The following is a 16707-nucleotide window of genomic DNA, read 5'->3' as shown; positions in this document are numbered from 1 at the left end:
GTGTTTGGGGAGTTGGTGGTAGTGAATGCGTTGTATCAGCAGCTTCTTGACGTAGTTTGAATGAGTCAAGGATATATGGCGCGTTCGTAGCCTCCCATTCTGTGTCGGCTTTGTGGCGCAGTGGGTAGAGCACCATGTACATTGCGTTCCGCCCGCAGGGTCGAGGGATCGAAACCAGGCGCCGGATGGTATTATTTTTTTATATTGTGTAGGGGGAGGGGTGCGGACCTGTTGTTGAGAGCGAGGAGGGTAGCGTGATGCGGGAGAGGAGGAGTGGGGGAGAGGGCGCACCTGCGCGCTGAGCTGTTGCGGACGGACGGCGGACGCTACATGTGAGTTAAAGAAATGCTCAGCATTTCAAAAATTCACTCGGCTGCCGCCTGCTCTCGCCCGCGCCACTACAGCTTCTGGCGTCATTTTTAGAAATCAACCGGCAACAGTTACGAAAGGTTCCACTAGATAGGTTCCACGTTCGGCTTATAACGCACGTGGAGTAGGGCAACGTGGTTCTATCAACGCTGAAGTAGGGCGCGTCGATTAGCGCGTGTCTCCGCCAAACGGCAGCGTTGTTATCGAGACAACCGTCCTGGAGCAGTGGTACGCGGTAAATTTAAAATGAATAAAGCAAACCTTTGGGGTCTTAACCTTGCGAGGAGCGCGGCGCAAGAGGAACAACATAAGAGGTGAGCGGTAAAGCGAAGGGAGGCATTTACTCGGCAAAACGCGATAAAGACTATCGTGTTTTGTCGACATTTGCAACAAAAGGGGCAGATGCGCGGGCAATTTTTTGAAACACTGTCCTAGGACATAGAATTTCTGCATAACCTAGCGCAAACTCTTTTTGTTCATGGCTGTAAGGAGTGAGTGAGCCCTTGTTGATCGAACCGCACCCTTGGAATATACTTAACATTTTCGCGTGGTCTATATTCCTATAAAAGGCCGAAGTATTGTCAGGTATTGGGTAATCACATCCACGAATCAAATTTTTCTACGGCGTATATATTTGAAAGAAAGCTGCATTTGTTGTTCGCGCTCCAAAACGGAACCAACCTCTCACTGTTCCAGTATCAGGTCTAAACGAGACGACAATAGAATTCACTTGTTCGTAAAGTATTCTGAGGTGACAGTGGTTATGTGCTGCGGCCGCCACCGACGCCTGTAAAAGTGGCCTAGAAGCGCGCAGAACCGCGTCCCCGGATAGCTCTTGTTGGCGTTCGAACAGTCCACCAAGACGCAGGCGTTTTTTCAAGAGTCCTAAACGTACTATTTTCTTACAGGCATCACCATAACAAACTGTTTATGGCACGGAAAGGCAAAAATAGGCGCGAGGGAACCAAAACACTGCACGAGCCCCTATCTGCCCTGCAGCGCTCATCCCCTACGCGCCACGGAGAAGCGGCGGCAGGCGGCGCAGAGATCACGAAGCTCGAGGCGTATAGGGGCCCGGCATGTCCTCCGTCCGACGTCGTTGGGCGGAGTCAAATAACGCATACTACCTATGGGGGATTGTCCAAGGAGAACATTTTTAGTCGTAAAAAATTAAGACAAAATAGGGGAGCAGAAGAAATGTTTTAGTCTAAAGACAGGGAAAAATGAAAGAGGAGTTGGGATGAAAGTCAATATGATCCGAATAGTTCCAGCACGGTAGACGAACCGTCTCTGCAACCAATGAGTGGACAGCGTTGCAAGCATCTCTACATTAGTGTCCCAGCTGCTTCGTGCCCTCCGAAAGACAAAAGCACTGGAAGAGACAATGGCAGTCCCGGGCCTCGCAGACGAGTTTCCAGCAGCCTTCTCCGGCGATTGCTGTTCCTCTCTTCGTGGCGCATACCTGCGTGGGAGACCGGCCAGAAATCAGAAATTTGACGGGTTATTGTGCCCCGCTACTGCAGTAATCAAAAAATATAAATAAAAGAAAAACAGAAAAAGAAAACCTTAAAGGAAACGAAACGCAATACACACAAAAACAAAAGCAAAACACAGAAAAAGAACAGAAAACCACATAAAAGCAAAGGCAAAACACAGGCAAGATAAACTCCAGTTACAACAATGACACAAGGCCGACACAGGCGAAATCACTGCTCAGCACTTGCGACAGCTTTCACGTTGAGTGAACTCGTTAATTTTATTTGTCTATCTATGCTGTGCTGTCGGTATATACTCGCCGCTGTAATAGTAGTTGAGGTCCAGCGATCCTTATGTCACATTTGTCTCGTCCTTTGTTGTTTTTACATAAGCAACCACATCTTCACCGCACACCAACAACCCAAACTTTTATGCGTAAACCTCAGGTTATGTTTATGCAATTTTCAATTTCGGTGTTAACGACGCTTTGCACACACAAAAACCGGTTATGTATATTTGGAACACAACAATTACACTTAAATTGTTCTGATACAATTTAACAGAAATAGTGGCAGTATAAAAGGAACATGAAAGACATACCTAAGTCTGATTTAATTAAGCATGAATGTCTGTGTATCCTGGGCTGATTTGTACGAATGCATTTCCTCTCGTAACTTTCGCCGCGAAATAGGGCAAAATCAAGACCGCTTAGAGAGATTACTGACCACAAATTGACTAGCCAGTACCACTATGCGGCTTTAATCCCAAAGTGTACGTATTTCACGGGCGAATAAATATGCTCGTCTCCGTTAAGCAAAGCTGACGGAAATCTTACAAGCTAAGCCAGCCTTCCCAGATTTTTCGTCCCTCGGAAATTTTTCCAAAGCAACAAATTTTATCCAGAAAAAAATGAAAAACTGATATATCTAAAAGTCTCATAGCCAGCAACAGAAAATTGGGGTCGAAGTAAACGTACGCGGGGACTATATGTGTCGTTGAAGCCTTCCCATACCTTTTATATGTAATGAAATCCAAATAGCCACTGGCACATCCATTGCACAGACGCAAAATATTAAACGTAACAGTTCATTCTTGGAGACAGCCGACACCCCTGTATTAAAGAGGAATAAAAATGTGGATGTTTATAATAGGTCATAGCAAACATAAACTGCATTCTCCACTCCACGTTGGGCCGTCACATCAAAGAGCGAGCACTGGCATCAAAGAGCGAGCACTAGTGTCCTGTGGACAGGTGCGCTGCTTTCTGGCATTGAAATGTGTCAGCAAACCGGCCGAACACTATCGACGGTAGGTTGCAGGTTGAGCGCGCGTCGTCCGTACCACAACGATGGAGACACATAAAGTAGAAAAATAGGTGTCCCTCCGTTAGTTTCTCGTGATTGGGAAGGCCTAGAGGTTCTTCGCTTGGCCTCGCAAGCGTGAACGCCTCGTAAACCACGAGGATGGTGGACACTCTCCGCATAAAATCGAGGTCCTCGGCCTGTATCGGCCTCTTGGGTTCAAGCGGACCCTTGTTGTCGAGCGTGCATGGAACACTAAGCGCCGTCCCCGATAGGTCGGCGTCGAGCTCCGCGATTCGGTGAAAAACCATGGAAGACAGCGCCTCCGCGACTTGGCTTCCCACAGCTCCATACTTGATGCCTTTAAAAAATTCACCGGGTGGAAAAAACGGCATTTCGAGCATGAGAGGCAGAAGTTCCAGGCGCCAATCGTGGTTGACGCTGAGAAAGTCCCCTTGACGTTCGAACATGTAGCGCGGCATCCTTGTGTTAGCCTCAGTGAGGCGGCGCGCTCTGACAGCCAGTTCGATGTTCGTGAATATATCGTCCGTCATGTCGGGAAACTGCTCGTACATGGGATCCAGAAACTCGGGGTTCATTTCGCCGATGAGGTGGAGCGAATCATCCAGCCCATTTGTCGAGTTCGTGGAGTCGCGCACGGCGTCGGCGGCGGCACTCCAAGGTGTTTTGGCGACCTTTCTCATGACGGCGACTCGGACGTTATTCACTAGGGTAGAGAGTTCGGTGGTCCTCCTCCACTGATATTCATTTGCCGCGTAGGCAGCGTAAAAAGCCACTCCCATGTACGCGTCCGCCACCAAGACGCAATACCACGCGCGGCCTCGCTTCACGTCGTCGCCGGTATTGAAGAACCACGATATGTCATCCCTTCTGAGCATTGTTAAGCTTTGGGTAAGCACCCACCCGTAGTAGTACGCCATCAAAGCCTCGCCCTTTCTCTCAACGAGACCGAAAAACGCCTTGAACAAGTCGACATTCTCCAGTGCTAACACGCGTGTTTCGTCTACCGAGGCGTTCAGGTGTGAGCGAAGACTGTTGGACCAGGCGTCCATAGGTAGGGCTTGCACCACCGCGCTCAGTACTTCTTCCATGCTCACATTGCGAAGGATCTTTGGCCGTGGTTGCATGTAGGCACGGTGTAACACGGAGACCACTTCTGACTCGTTCTTGAAGAACTCCTCAAACGACAGTGGTTCATCACTTGCACTCTTGAATGTTTTGACCAATTCGTTGAAATAATTGCGGTACTGGTTAGAGTCGACATGCAGCATAAACAATCTTCCTCGCAGGAGCCCTTCAAACAAAGGCGACGGTACGATGGAGAGCAATCCGGGGCGATCCATCAAAAACTCGACCACAGCTCCCCAGTTGTATCGGGCCGTCATTGTGAACACGACGTCGAGGAGCCGGCTGTCATTTGTTAAGAGAGGCCAGCGGACGCCTACATTATGCAGAAGCATTTTCAGCGTGCTGTCGCTTCTCCCGTGTCTGAAGGCTGCCACGCAGGACTTGTAGAACTTGGCGGCCTTTTCTGCGGCATTCTGCCCCGTGGCAGGAATCGCCTTGCGTTCTTGCAGTGAAGAGACGTCCAGGACGAACCTGCAACATAGCAACGCCAATATGGTTATCCGCGGGCTATGAATGTCTAGATTCATGCGTGACCGCACATCAATAGAGCAAAACATAACAAATATCGCCTACCAAACATTAAGTTACAGAGTTCATAAAACCTCAGAATTATCAGGAATACCATTTGATTTAATGCGAAGCTTTGCATGATCAGGCGAAAGAAGAATTCGACCGGACCGTGCACAAAGAAAACACCGACCGCCAACATAGAAACCACATTCCAGCGTTAAATCTCTGGAGGGGAGAAGTATACATTGTATAAGTGTATTCTTGGCGTCTTAGCGCTTTTGCCCACGGGTATCAAACTGTTGGGGACGGACAGGTATACATCTTTACTGTAAGTGTTGTGTCTTTCAAGCACGAAGTGTTCTAGCGTAAGGTGCTGAAGAACGAGTGTCCCGCTGTGTTCTTTTTGGACGCGTTTTTCCACAGAGATTAAACGTTTTAGCACGAGGCGTTGGAAAACGAGTGTACCGGTGTGTTCTTTTAGTACGCTTACGTTCTAGCGCGAGGCGTTGGAAAACGAGTGTCCTGGTGTTTTAGAATCATCACTACATCACACTACGACGACCTGAGACGATGAAAGCCGTAGCACCTACGCGGCTTCGCCATTAAAAACTCCTCAACCGCAACCCTATGCGGCTGTGCGAAAAAGCCAGGTTGGGGGGGATTTAGAAGGGGAAAAAATTGGCCGCGTATCTGCTACTTCCGTTGCAAATGTCGTTAAAAGACGATAGTCTTTGTAGACATTTGCCAAGGAAATGTCCCCCTTTGTTTTCCCGCTCACCTCTCATGCTGTTCCTGTACCGACGCGCTGATTCCAATGTAAACACACTACAGGTTTGCGCAAGGCGATTTGAATTTTCCGCGTTCCACTGCTACAGGCCGGCTTCCTCGATGCCAGCGCTGCATTTCGGCGGAGACGCGCGTGAGTGGAGGCGGCCGACTAGAAGGTTTATAGAGCCGCGTGGCCGTGCTCCACGTGCGTTCCAAGCAGAACGTGGAATCTAACTAGTGGAACCTTTCGTTGCTCTTGTCGCGTGATTTTTCATATGCCGCCAGGAGGCGGCGGCTTTCTCCAGTAGATGTAGAATATCATTTGCTATCGAAAAACCAAGCATCCATAATTTTTTTGATAAAGGAACACTGTAAATATCCCTTCTGTAGTAGTTTCTTGTCTTATATTTGCGTAATGTCTTGTTCTCGTTCAACAAAGTTGACAAGTATGAACATATAAACCCGGCTTAGACGTCTACATGTGGCTTTGAGTATATAAGACTATTGCGCAGTAAGCATTTCACGTTGGCCGGGTGGCTGAATCGAGTCACAGACAGACAGACAGGCAGACAGACATACAGACAGACCAAAATTTCTGAGTTTAAGTAGCCCTAGAAAGACTATCGTCACTAAAAAATTGGCTGGGTTTATCATAGCACAGCGCCCGCGCGCAGCAAGGAAGGGGGCGGTAGCGAAAGCGGAAACGGCAGGAGGGGCCGGCGGTGCGGTCGGGGCAGCGGCAACGTAGCAGTGGCGAACACCCGCCGCAGGTTACTTAGAAATGAACAGGCTTCGCGTCATTCGGAAAATGCGGGTTGCATTTTACACATTCGCTGGTTAACCCAATCCATGGAATGCATGGACGTGTTTTAGATGCGACTGCATCTCATTCACTCGACTTGTCCCGGCATCCGGCGTCGTCGGCGTTGTTGTCGGCGTCCGCCCCTCCTCACCGCGTGAGCTGCGCTCTCCGCCGCTCACCCCCTGTCCTCTCCGATAGCGAACGCTCTCTCGCGAGGGTCATTGGATTGGATTCGAATGGATTGGCTTGGGTTGGATTAAAGTGGATTGTGTTGGATTGTGTTGCGTTATAGCCGCGGCAGACGCACTGGCGCCGGTGCGTCCCCTCACCGTTATGCGCGCTATAAAACGCGGTGCCTGCGCCGCTCCGCTCCATCGTTCCAGCGCCGTTCCTCCGCTGTCCAATGCTGCAACGTGCACCCCCTATGCGTCGCATCTACACAGGGGTTCGCGCAAGGGGAGGTGGTAGTTTTGTTAACTGCGGTGCACTTTAGGGTGTCCGGCTTGCCGTCGTATTTTGTTAGGGGTCCCGTTATCTAGCCACGGTAGTCAAGCGGGGTCGCGTACCCGAAGAGGAGACTCGAACAGGCACAACTAACTCATTGGCGAAGTGTTAAGGGTGATGTTCGCGCAGTGCCGTTGCCACGGAGGATAAGTCAGCAAATAAGTGCAAATTAATACTAAACAAGGAAAAAATCATGAATTAACGCATTAATTACCCCAAAATAATGAAAGTTTCAAAGGAGTCGAGAACTGGGGCCGTTATTACAGATTCACTGTGATGAAACTGCGCGCGAAACCAGGACACAAGAGAAGAAGATAGCGCTCGTGTTGTTTTCTTCTCTTGTGTCCTGGGCTTGTGGGCGGTTTCACCGCCATAAGGAATGTTTAATTCAATGTTTATTTGTATGCCTTTTCAGGGCTGGTGTTCCCCCTCTTGAGTATTTGCGGTGTCAACTATAGGCTGATACTGAAACTAGGCAAGAGAGGGCACTACACCCTTTTGGCGAATCACTGCTCCGTACTCGACAACTTTCCCGTTGAGTGCAAATGCTTAATTTTTTTTTAATTGGCCGCGGCAATTCTCGTGATTCAATCCCGGCAGCTGGCCAGAAGTAGAATCTGCAATACAGTTTTCCGAATGAATTCAGCGAAGGTGCATGCAGTTTCCTTTACGGATGTCGTCCTTCGAATCAAATTACTCCCACGACACAGCGTGCGCCACCTCGCCAGAAAAGAACGTATCTCATGTTCACCTCCAGTACACATCCAGTTTCAGAGAGCTCAGGTTCTTGGTGTCTCTCCGCGAGCAGACGTGTGCATGAAAGTCGTTACACGGGTCTGCCGATGCGTTCAGCGTCTCGTCCAGCAGCTTGCCATAGATAATGCAGTCGTTCGAGTCGCAAGTGGACCTGGGATGCTTGGGGAACGAGCTGATGTACCAGCCGAAGAGGATGAATAGCAGCAGCACGACGACTGGGCCCAGCAGTTGGGCGAGGCGCAGTTTCACCCAGCGCTGAGGCCCCGGGCTTCCAGCGCTATCGGGGATGCAGGGAGAGTTGGCACGCGATGAAGGTATGCTGTTGAGGAGCTCTTGAAGATCCAGCTTGCCGCTCGTGCGTCGAGACTTCTGCATATGAAAGAAAGGCAAGCGGAGTCCGGTGTTTGTGGCCAAACCTTTAGAAGGTTCTTTTGTGCTAAGTAAACGCAAAAAACTTTCGTCAGTGTGTCTGTTTCATTCGAACTACTGAAAAAGGCTACTGGTTGGTCTTCTTATTAGCGGGTGCCTGAATCTTTGACAACTTGTGGGCGATTGGTTAAACACCAGTGAGTCCCAAATAGCGACCAGCCCATGCGTCACGTGACCGGTGCGGGGAGGTAGCCTACCCGTAAGACGTAAACCACAAATTACTTCTGACTCGAAGAAGGGGAAGAAGCTCGGACGGAGCGGAGGTAAATGTAAAGGAAAGATGACGAAAGAAGTAGGTAGGTAGGTAGGTAGGTAGGTAGGTAGGTAGGTAGGTAGGTAGGTAGATAGGTAGGTAGGCAGGCAGGTAAGTAGGCAGGCAGGCAGGCAGGAAGGTAGGTAGGTAGGTAGGTAGGTAGGTAGGTAGGTAGGTAGGTGGGTAGGTAGGTAGGTAGGTAGGTAGGTAGGCAGGCAGGCAGGCAGGAAGGTAGACAGGGATGTGGGTCGGTAAGTGTGTTTGGGCGGAGCGGCGCCGGGTAGATAGATAGATAGATAGATAGATAGATAGATAGATAGATAGATAGATAGATAGATAGATAGATAGATAGATAGATAGATAGATAGATAGATAGATAGATAGATAGATAGATAGATAGATAGATAGATAGATAGATAGATAGATAGATAGATAGATAGATAGATAGATAGATAGATAGATAGATAGATAGATAGATAGATAGATAGATAGATAGACAGACAGACAGACAGACAGACAGACAGACAGACAGACAGACAGACAGACAGACAGATAGATAGATAGATAGATAGATAGATAGATAGATAGATAGATAGATAGATAGATAGATAGATAGATAGATAGATAGATAGATAGATAGATAGATAGAGAAAGAGAGAGAGAGAGAAAAGCTGTTTATTTGAAAATAGTGTTCAAATGGCGTACAAAATGGCGCTCATGCTACTAAGTTAGGCGATACTAATTCACAATAATCCCTAAAGGCCCCCGTGAACAGGCATTGCAATGTTGCATACATAACACACCTATTGTATTAGCGCAATGAAATTAAGGGTAAAGAAAAAAACAAAACGAAACACAAAGGTTCAAATCGAAAAACAAATAAATACACACTCTCAGACAGAAAAGATAGGTAATGCAAAATTCAATATATAATAACAATAAAAAAGGAATGTAACACAAATTGTTCATATTCCAACACTAACGCTATGCACAACCTATCAGCACAACAACAAAAAGAAAAAAAACAGAGCAAACAAGGGAAACAAGGGAAAGGAATACCCAAAATGAGAGCAGTTAGCTTAGCTATGTGTTAGGTTAGGTAGGAATAGATAGGATAGAAAATTATGCAGGTAGGATTAGCCAATTAGCCACAGTGGATAGGCATAGATGCAGTTAGGATTATGGATTCGATCTTTGGAATGGGGAAAGTTACGCACGTAGCAAAAAGGGAATGGGGATGTGAAGGAAGGTTATGAGAGGAGGATGGAGGAAGAGCTGAGGATAGGACTAGGGAATCAAAAGTAGAGAAAGAGTAGGAGAGTATGGGCATTGCCTGGAAGGGAAAGCGGCAACACTACCATCTTTCAAAGCATTTACTATCGAAGCAGACACAGACGCCGCTATTGCCTCAATTTACCTTTTGCTTTTTCACGCCAAAAGTTAGCTACTACCCCAACTCAAGATGTTTCGTGGACCGAAATACAATTTGCTCAATTAGTATGCCTACTGGCTCCGCCCCCCGGCTTTTATATGGCCTCCGTTCTGAACTGCGCGTGGGCAGGCCGCTTCAAAGTCATTCGACGAACAGCAAGTACATACAGGGTTTTAAAAAAGCGCCATGGAGACAAAATGCAAGTTGGTTTCATTAAAATACTGCCGCATAACAGTTACACCAAGCTGATACCAAACTTCAAGCGAATAATCGAGATGTCGAAGAAGACAGATAAAGGAGTGGCCACTTCCCGGCCACTTTCTGGCAATTTTTCTACGTCGTCAAAAAATTTTGTTCGTGCGATTGATGTCCACATGCCTAAGTCACTCCTAAGAAACATGACTGATAAATTGTAGTGGGGCCAGGCACAGGTCTACTACGGCAACGTTTCTCTGGCCAACGAGGCTGTCTTGGACTTACGATTTTTCCCTGACGGAATGGGAAACGCGTTTAGATGCTCGAGCGGCGGGTGTTCCCACATACACCGCCGTCCCAGACCCCATCGAGCCGGCTGCGAGCATTGATGGCTGCAGCGAAGCCGCATTTGAAGCAACAAGCACCGTTTCGAATATCAAGCGCAGCCTCCTGGCCTCGCGGCTGGCGCCGTTCAGGCTGGCGCCTTTACATCACCTTTTATGGCGATCACAGCCACCTCATATTATCTTCCCTCGCGCAACGCGAGCCTAGCGTGAAATGAACCCTCTCCACGGCATCCGTGCCCAGTAGCCGTCATGGCCCGCACAGAGTGGCGCACGCTTTACGGATCATCACTGGCGGCTCGATCTGAACTGGCGGATCGGTTAGCTAACCACTCGCAGTAAGCTAAGTTCATGGGCTATTATGTTCGAACCGGGCGCACGTTACTGACAGCAACATTCTAAATAAAGTGTTACTCCTCCTTCTACTCTTACTCCTTCGCGCGCGGAGGGAGATTAGAAGATCTAGCGGCTCGCTTAACCACCTGCAGTGCAACTTGTTTCTTTTTTTTTTTTGCTGCTTCTAATGAAGGAATGTTAGCTGCTTCCTGCCATATATATCGCTTTCACAATGTCGGGTGCTCACCGTCGTAGGTTATTCACCTCTCAAATTGCTCACCAAAGGCGTTTCAAAAACGAAGCTGAAAGCATAATGGCTGACAATAGTGAGGGGAGCAGACTGTTTCGCATGTGTGCAAAAGCTGTAGTCTGTTTTTTTATATAGGGTGAGCTCACGGAAGGCGTTGATTTATGTATATTTCACGGGCTCAACACCTTAGGAACTATTTATTTCAGGTAAACATTTATACAGGTTTCTAATGAGCTCTCGCCGTTGAGCACTGATGAGACGTCACAAACCGCGTTACCCAAAAGCGAACGGGGCGTCGTTCCCTGTTTTCACGTTTCTGGCATTTTCTCTTTTATTAGGGGTGAATGCCCTTAGGAGCTGGGGCTGTTGGCGTCTCCTGTCGCCGTCCGAAGCGTCGTCTCATGTAGTAATGGTGCTAAAACACCGGAACACTCGTTTATGCCTCGCGCTAGAACGTTTCGTAACGCGTACTAAAAAACACCGGAACACTCGTTTACGCCTCGCGTTGAAACGCTTCGTAACCCGCACTAAAAAAACACAGGTACACTTGTTTGCGCCTCACGCAAGAACGCTTCGTGCTTCGAAGACACAAGAATTTCTTCGAGACGCGAGTTATTGGGCAACGTTAATCCTTGCAAACTTAGCTGCAGCATCGCCTTCTGTAATGAAGTTTTCAGCATAGCCGTGGGTTTATATTATTTGCAAGAAGACCCTCAATGCTTTAGCTGGCACAATTTAGTAGAGCTGGAAGCACCTGCATACTCATGCCCGTTTGTTTGCTTTGATAATTTTGTCCTGTGTTTATGCTTTGCTTCTTGTGCCCTCTTAACCAAACGCTTGCTTCTCGAATGATTAAGGTTTTAGTTTTAAATGCAGAGCATTTCAGTAACTCACGATGTCACCCGCGTTGACGTCCATAGTCCGCACCGTCGTTGTCCCGACTATATAAAAAAAATACTATCCGGCGCCCGGTTTCGATCCCTCGACCCTGCGGGCGGAACGCAATGTACATGGTGCTCTACCCATTGCGCCACAAAGCCGACACAGAATGGGACGCTACGAACGCGCCTGATACCGTTGACTCATTCAAATTACTGCTGACAGGCGCTCTCTCTTCAGCAGTTGCCACAAGTGCAGCAACATTAACGTAACGCAAACTACTTAACGTCGTGCGCCCCCGGAAATGCTCTGCATTTGATCGTTCCCCTCGCGAGGGGGATGTTTCACTGCGTCTTCTCTCGGTCGCGGGACCCGTGGCGCCATCTGGCGGAGGCGCGGCACAACTCGTAGCACTCTGAAAAGATGCGGCGCCAGCCGGCTGTGTGTGTGCGTGCCGCACTTGTACAAATGGCGAGTGCAAAGCATTCGTGCAAGTAAGCCGTTGCAGTCAGTCAGTCAGTCAGTCAGTCAGTCAGTCAGTCAGTCAGTTAGTTAGTTAGTTAGTTAACAACTCCGCAAGCATTTGCGTTTCTTGCTTTGTAAACAAAGCGAAACACGCAAGAATGACGAAATTTCCTTGACTCATTCAAACTACGTCAAGAAGCTGCTGATACAACGCATTCACTACCACCAACTCCCCGAACACTAAACATTAACGCAATACACCCACCCCCTATGCGACGCATTTACTCGAGTCCCCCTCGCGGGGAGATGGGCCCAATTTGTCGTTCGCGCGCTCTCCGGTCGCTAACATCTGTGGCGTGATCGTGACGTCAACATCACGCGTGCGTGTGGTGGCGCGATTTCGGCGCTATAACACTCTCTCGCGAGGGGCTATGGATTGGATTCGATTGGATTGGATTGGATTGGCTTGGCTTGGCTTGGCTTGGCTTGGCTTGGCTTGGCTTGGATTGGATTGAATTGGTTTGGATTTAAATTGGATTGGATTAAAGTGGATTGTGTTGGATTGTGTTTTTTTTATTTGGGGACATTTTTACTCGCTTAAAAATTGAAATGACAAGTTGAACAATCATGACGCAAGCAAGAAATATATCGGTGGGTACCAGAGACGTGGCTATGAGCGCACTGCGAAGATAAACTTCATGAATATAACAAGAGAAGAGCAGACTGACTGCACTGATGGGTAGCATCAGTCGTGCAGACCGCTCTAAATTCCATGCTAGCTAAACGCCAATAACCGAGATGTTCCGATACCAAACTCTGAAACAAACATTCCATATTATCTTGATAAAATTTTCAACTACAACATCTAGACGGCCCACCGGTCAGCTTCTACTAGACATGAAAGCACAGCTCAACGCGTTTCTGCATGGAGTTCTTGACGTCGAAGTCGGTTGCGTCAAGTGTCAATTAAAACCGTAATCTAAAAAACGTTTGCTGCAATCTACTTCTCCCAATGCTCCGATATATATCGGGCGTTTCAGGGAAGACTAAGTAATTTTATAAAATAGGCTTCTGGAGGTTATATTGGCTTTCTTGCGGGAAGTGATCCGAGGCCGTGGCGGACGCAAAAACGCGATTCCAATTGCTATTTATGCCAACAATTACCTATAACTAATTACTTTACTTTTTATTTGTGTAAAATAGGCGTGTGGTTGTCTTTCGGATATTGTAGAGAATCTTTCGTCAATTCGATATCCACCGTTAGATTTGGGAAAATGTAAGTGTGCGCATACCTATCGGCAGTGTTCTTCAGTCCTCTCGACACGCGCATCTGAATCGCGGCGGCTGCAAAGCGCCATAAAACCATGCCTACATGGGTACGTCACTCGGAGCGCGACACCCTACTTTCCGTTCGAGGCTAGATGAGGCCACAGCCTCCCTAGAGCGGAGGTGCTCGCCCACTTTAGTTTGGTCGTGATAAGCACGGCGTGCGTGTGACGTGTGCGTGTGACGTGTGCAGTGATGTGAACACATGGGCGTGGCCTCGTGGCGCTTCGCAGCCGCCGCAATGCAGATACACGCGTCCGGATAACTTAAGTACTCCGCCCATAGGTCTCCGGGCCATTACATTTTCACATGTCCAACGCTGGATATCGGGTTGACTAATGATCCTCTACAATTTCCGCATGACAATCATATGCCTGAATGCGGTTAATAAAAAGTTAGTTAACGAGTAATACCTAATTTTTGGCCTAAATAGCAACTGGAATTCGTTTATTGCAGACAACAGGGCCTCCGATCACTTGCCGCAAGAAAAACAATTTTTCTCCGAAAGCTAATTTTTAAAAACTAAGTTTTCTTCGTCTACCAGCCAGCGGTTCTGTCGTGGCGTGCGGGACAATAAACTCCCAACGCAGAGGAGGAGAAGGCGGGAGGGGGGATGGTTTCACTCACGGAGCACATTGTAGATGGCGCGGGGAATTTACCCAGCGTTCCCCGCGCGGAGGTGCCTCCTCGGCGGCGGGCGCGTCGCTGGTACGACTTTGTCGTCTGCATTAACAACGGTTTTTTGGCCCGGTTTTGGCGCAGCTTCGCGTCTATTGTCCAATTCCTTCGCGCGGTTGATTAACTTGTTCGACACCTCCAGGCTTACCCGCACCCGACGGAATTAAGTGGTCGTGCGGCAGACATACGTTAAGGATTGGTTTGCAGGGCGGGAAAACAAAATGTACAAACCACATACAGACATCTGGCCGCTAGAGAAACGCTACATTTTGCGCAATGCTTGCCACAAATCGGACTCCGTTTTCTAAATTGTGAATACGAATTCGATTGTGTTTTAAGAGGTATTACAAGAGGGGAAATGAGCAAATGGTTTTGATAAAAACGATTATAAAAGTTCCCTCAGCTTTCCCGCAATTTCCAAACTCAGTAAACTAGTTTTAATCTGCATGAATGGGAATGACTAAGCTTACACGCCGAATTGTTTCGCTGTCTGCGCTTGCGTCGCGCGGTGGTGTAACCCTGAGCAAGAACATCAGGATGGGTAAGTTCCGCTGTCTAACCCTTCGATAGACGCTCCTCTCCGTTTTCTTTCTGCCGACGCACGGCTGGGCTACAGCGGCGGCGTCCGCCTGTCTAGCCCGGCCGCGGCCGACGCTGTTGCGTTCGGGACACCGCCCCCGCGAATTCGAGGTAACGGCTGGCAGAATGTCTGGTTTCACTCTTTGATGAGCCACAGCCGTGAATTCAAGTGACGTCGCATGGGCAATTGTTGTGGGCGTTATTTAAAGATTTGCCATACAAGCACCTTCACAGCCTGTATTGAAGCTATTTTTTAAAGGCATTTTTAAACACCCTTTATAGCGCCAAAGACAGGGTGCTTGACACGGATCGCGTTGGTCAAAGGAAGCGTTCACGTTGTGGTACTTACCTTATACTTCACCGAGCGTCGCTGCGGACTCTTGCTCTCCACGGCCGTCACAGTCAGTGTCACGGGAGTTGGAACTGGGGCCATAAAGTCCCAGAAAAACTAAAACACGGCAGTTAAGAAAATTATGATATAATATCTGCCACGAAGAGAAACCGCGCCAAGATCTCAAATCAAGAACCTCCAAGAGCAGAGAAAAACTTTTCATTCATTATTCTTAGTAACTAGAAATTTGTGAGTTTCTATCAAGTAACGTATACAATTTACCGCTGAAGATTTTCTGCCACCAACTCAGCTTTTTATCTCCATCACAGGCAGACCGTAAGATTGGTTCCTCATGCCATCAACGTAAGAAAAAACACGGAATCTCGCCGGCTCACATGTGGGATTCATTTTTTCTTTGACCGGCCTCATAAAACAGACTTGCATCATGCTAGTCAAATCTCGTCAACACTAGCCGCAACAAAGCATTTAATAGTAATTGGTATGCGAAGCTGCCATCTCGCAAAAGATAACTGAGAAATTGTGGCCCTTCTAACGTTGGAAGAAAAAACTTCCGTTTAATGAGCATTACAAACGCAGCGAGTAATTCGGGTGTTATCGTGACCAATTCCTTGTTAAAGAAATTTTAGACAAAATAGGTAGGAACAATGATTACGATGGCATAATGATCTGTGAATCAGTCACACATTACTGCATTAAATTATAACGGCGACGATGATCTTTTGTTGTGAGAAACGTTCGCCAGAACATACATTCCGACCATCATCATCACGGTTGTCAGCGTTAGTTTTTAGTACTAAATATGCTGATGATAGTTCGCAGTCTGTAGACTACGACAGGCATCGTTTTGCTTTAAGGGAGGCATGTACCGTATTCTGCAATGAAAAATATTGTGAAGCTTTGAACGTTTTCCCAGCAGAATGTTTTGTCAATTAGAGATGATTGTATGGACACAACCTCGTCCATTGACATAGCCGGTCAATCACAAACCCTAGTCTACCAAAGAACGCAAAATCCACAGTCATCAAAGAATAATTGGTTTCCACACCTGTTAAAACTTGGTACCTTCGAAACAGGCAGATGTCGTCCGCATAGATAACGCCTTAGCATGTGGCCGATTCACGTGCGGCATACGCCCCGTCAATGATCCTGGCTTAGGTGGGACCGTGGCTAACCCATAGGAATCATAAATTGACGCACGCATCGCGAAACTTACAGCTGGCCGCTATCGTGCCGAAGGGACATCTTTATTCCACTGCGGCAAAACATGACCCGGTCAAAAATTATTATACATACGTTTTAAAAACGCAGAAGCCATGAGCACGCTACACTTTCCTGAACCCCGAGATAACATTGTTATCTAATCAGACCAATTGGGAAGTTCACTATCCCTGCTCGCATTAATCGGGCCTCAAGTAGCCATTCCTGACCAGGAACGAGGCAGTTCATCATCAAGCGCTTCACGGCTCTCAAAACTCTCATGAGATGACTGAACCTCTACCCGTGCAAGTCCGTCAGCATCGCGGTTGAACCGCGCAATCGAAAAAGTTAAAGCCG

The 16707-nt window shown here is 47.9% G+C and overlaps 1 protein-coding gene across 1 annotated transcript; it reads right to left on the bottom strand.

The window, feature by feature from the left end:
* Positions 1-1568: 1568 nt before the first annotated feature.
* Positions 1569-15247, bottom strand: LOC144180479 (uncharacterized). Its single transcript, XM_077708818.1, has 3 exons — positions 15151-15247; positions 7631-8004; positions 1569-4766 (listed from the first exon to the last, which is right to left on the bottom strand). The coding sequence occupies exons 1-3, from the start codon at positions 15232-15234 to the stop codon at positions 3080-3082; spliced, it is 2145 nt and encodes a 714-aa protein (XP_077564944.1). The 5' UTR covers positions 15235-15247; the 3' UTR covers positions 1569-3079.
* Positions 15248-16707: the final 1460 nt, after the last annotated feature.

Source organism: Haemaphysalis longicornis, unplaced genomic scaffold (assembly GCF_048455015.1).
Source record: "Haemaphysalis longicornis isolate Haplotype H1 unplaced genomic scaffold, Haemaphysalis longicornis Haplotype H1 scaffold_4, whole genome shotgun sequence".
NCBI classification, from domain to species: domain Eukaryota; kingdom Metazoa; phylum Arthropoda; class Arachnida; order Ixodida; family Ixodidae; genus Haemaphysalis; species Haemaphysalis longicornis.
Note: the sequence above shows the minus strand (reverse complement) of the source record. Positions and strands in the feature narration are given on the sequence as shown.

Excerpts from the sequence above, each read along its gene's own strand:
- LOC144180479 (XM_077708818.1), bottom strand. The coding sequence starts at position 15,234 with ATGGCCCCAGTTCCAACTCCCGTGACACTGACTGTGACGGCCGTGGAG. Across the intron at positions 8,005-15,150 it reads GACGCTCGGTGAAGTATAAG|AAGTCTCGACGCACGAGCGG; the intron begins GTAAGTACCACA and ends TTTCATATGCAG. Across the intron at positions 4,767-7,630 it reads AAACTGGATGTGTACTGGAG|GTTCGTCCTGGACGTCTCTT; the intron begins GTGAACATGAGA and ends GCTATGTTGCAG.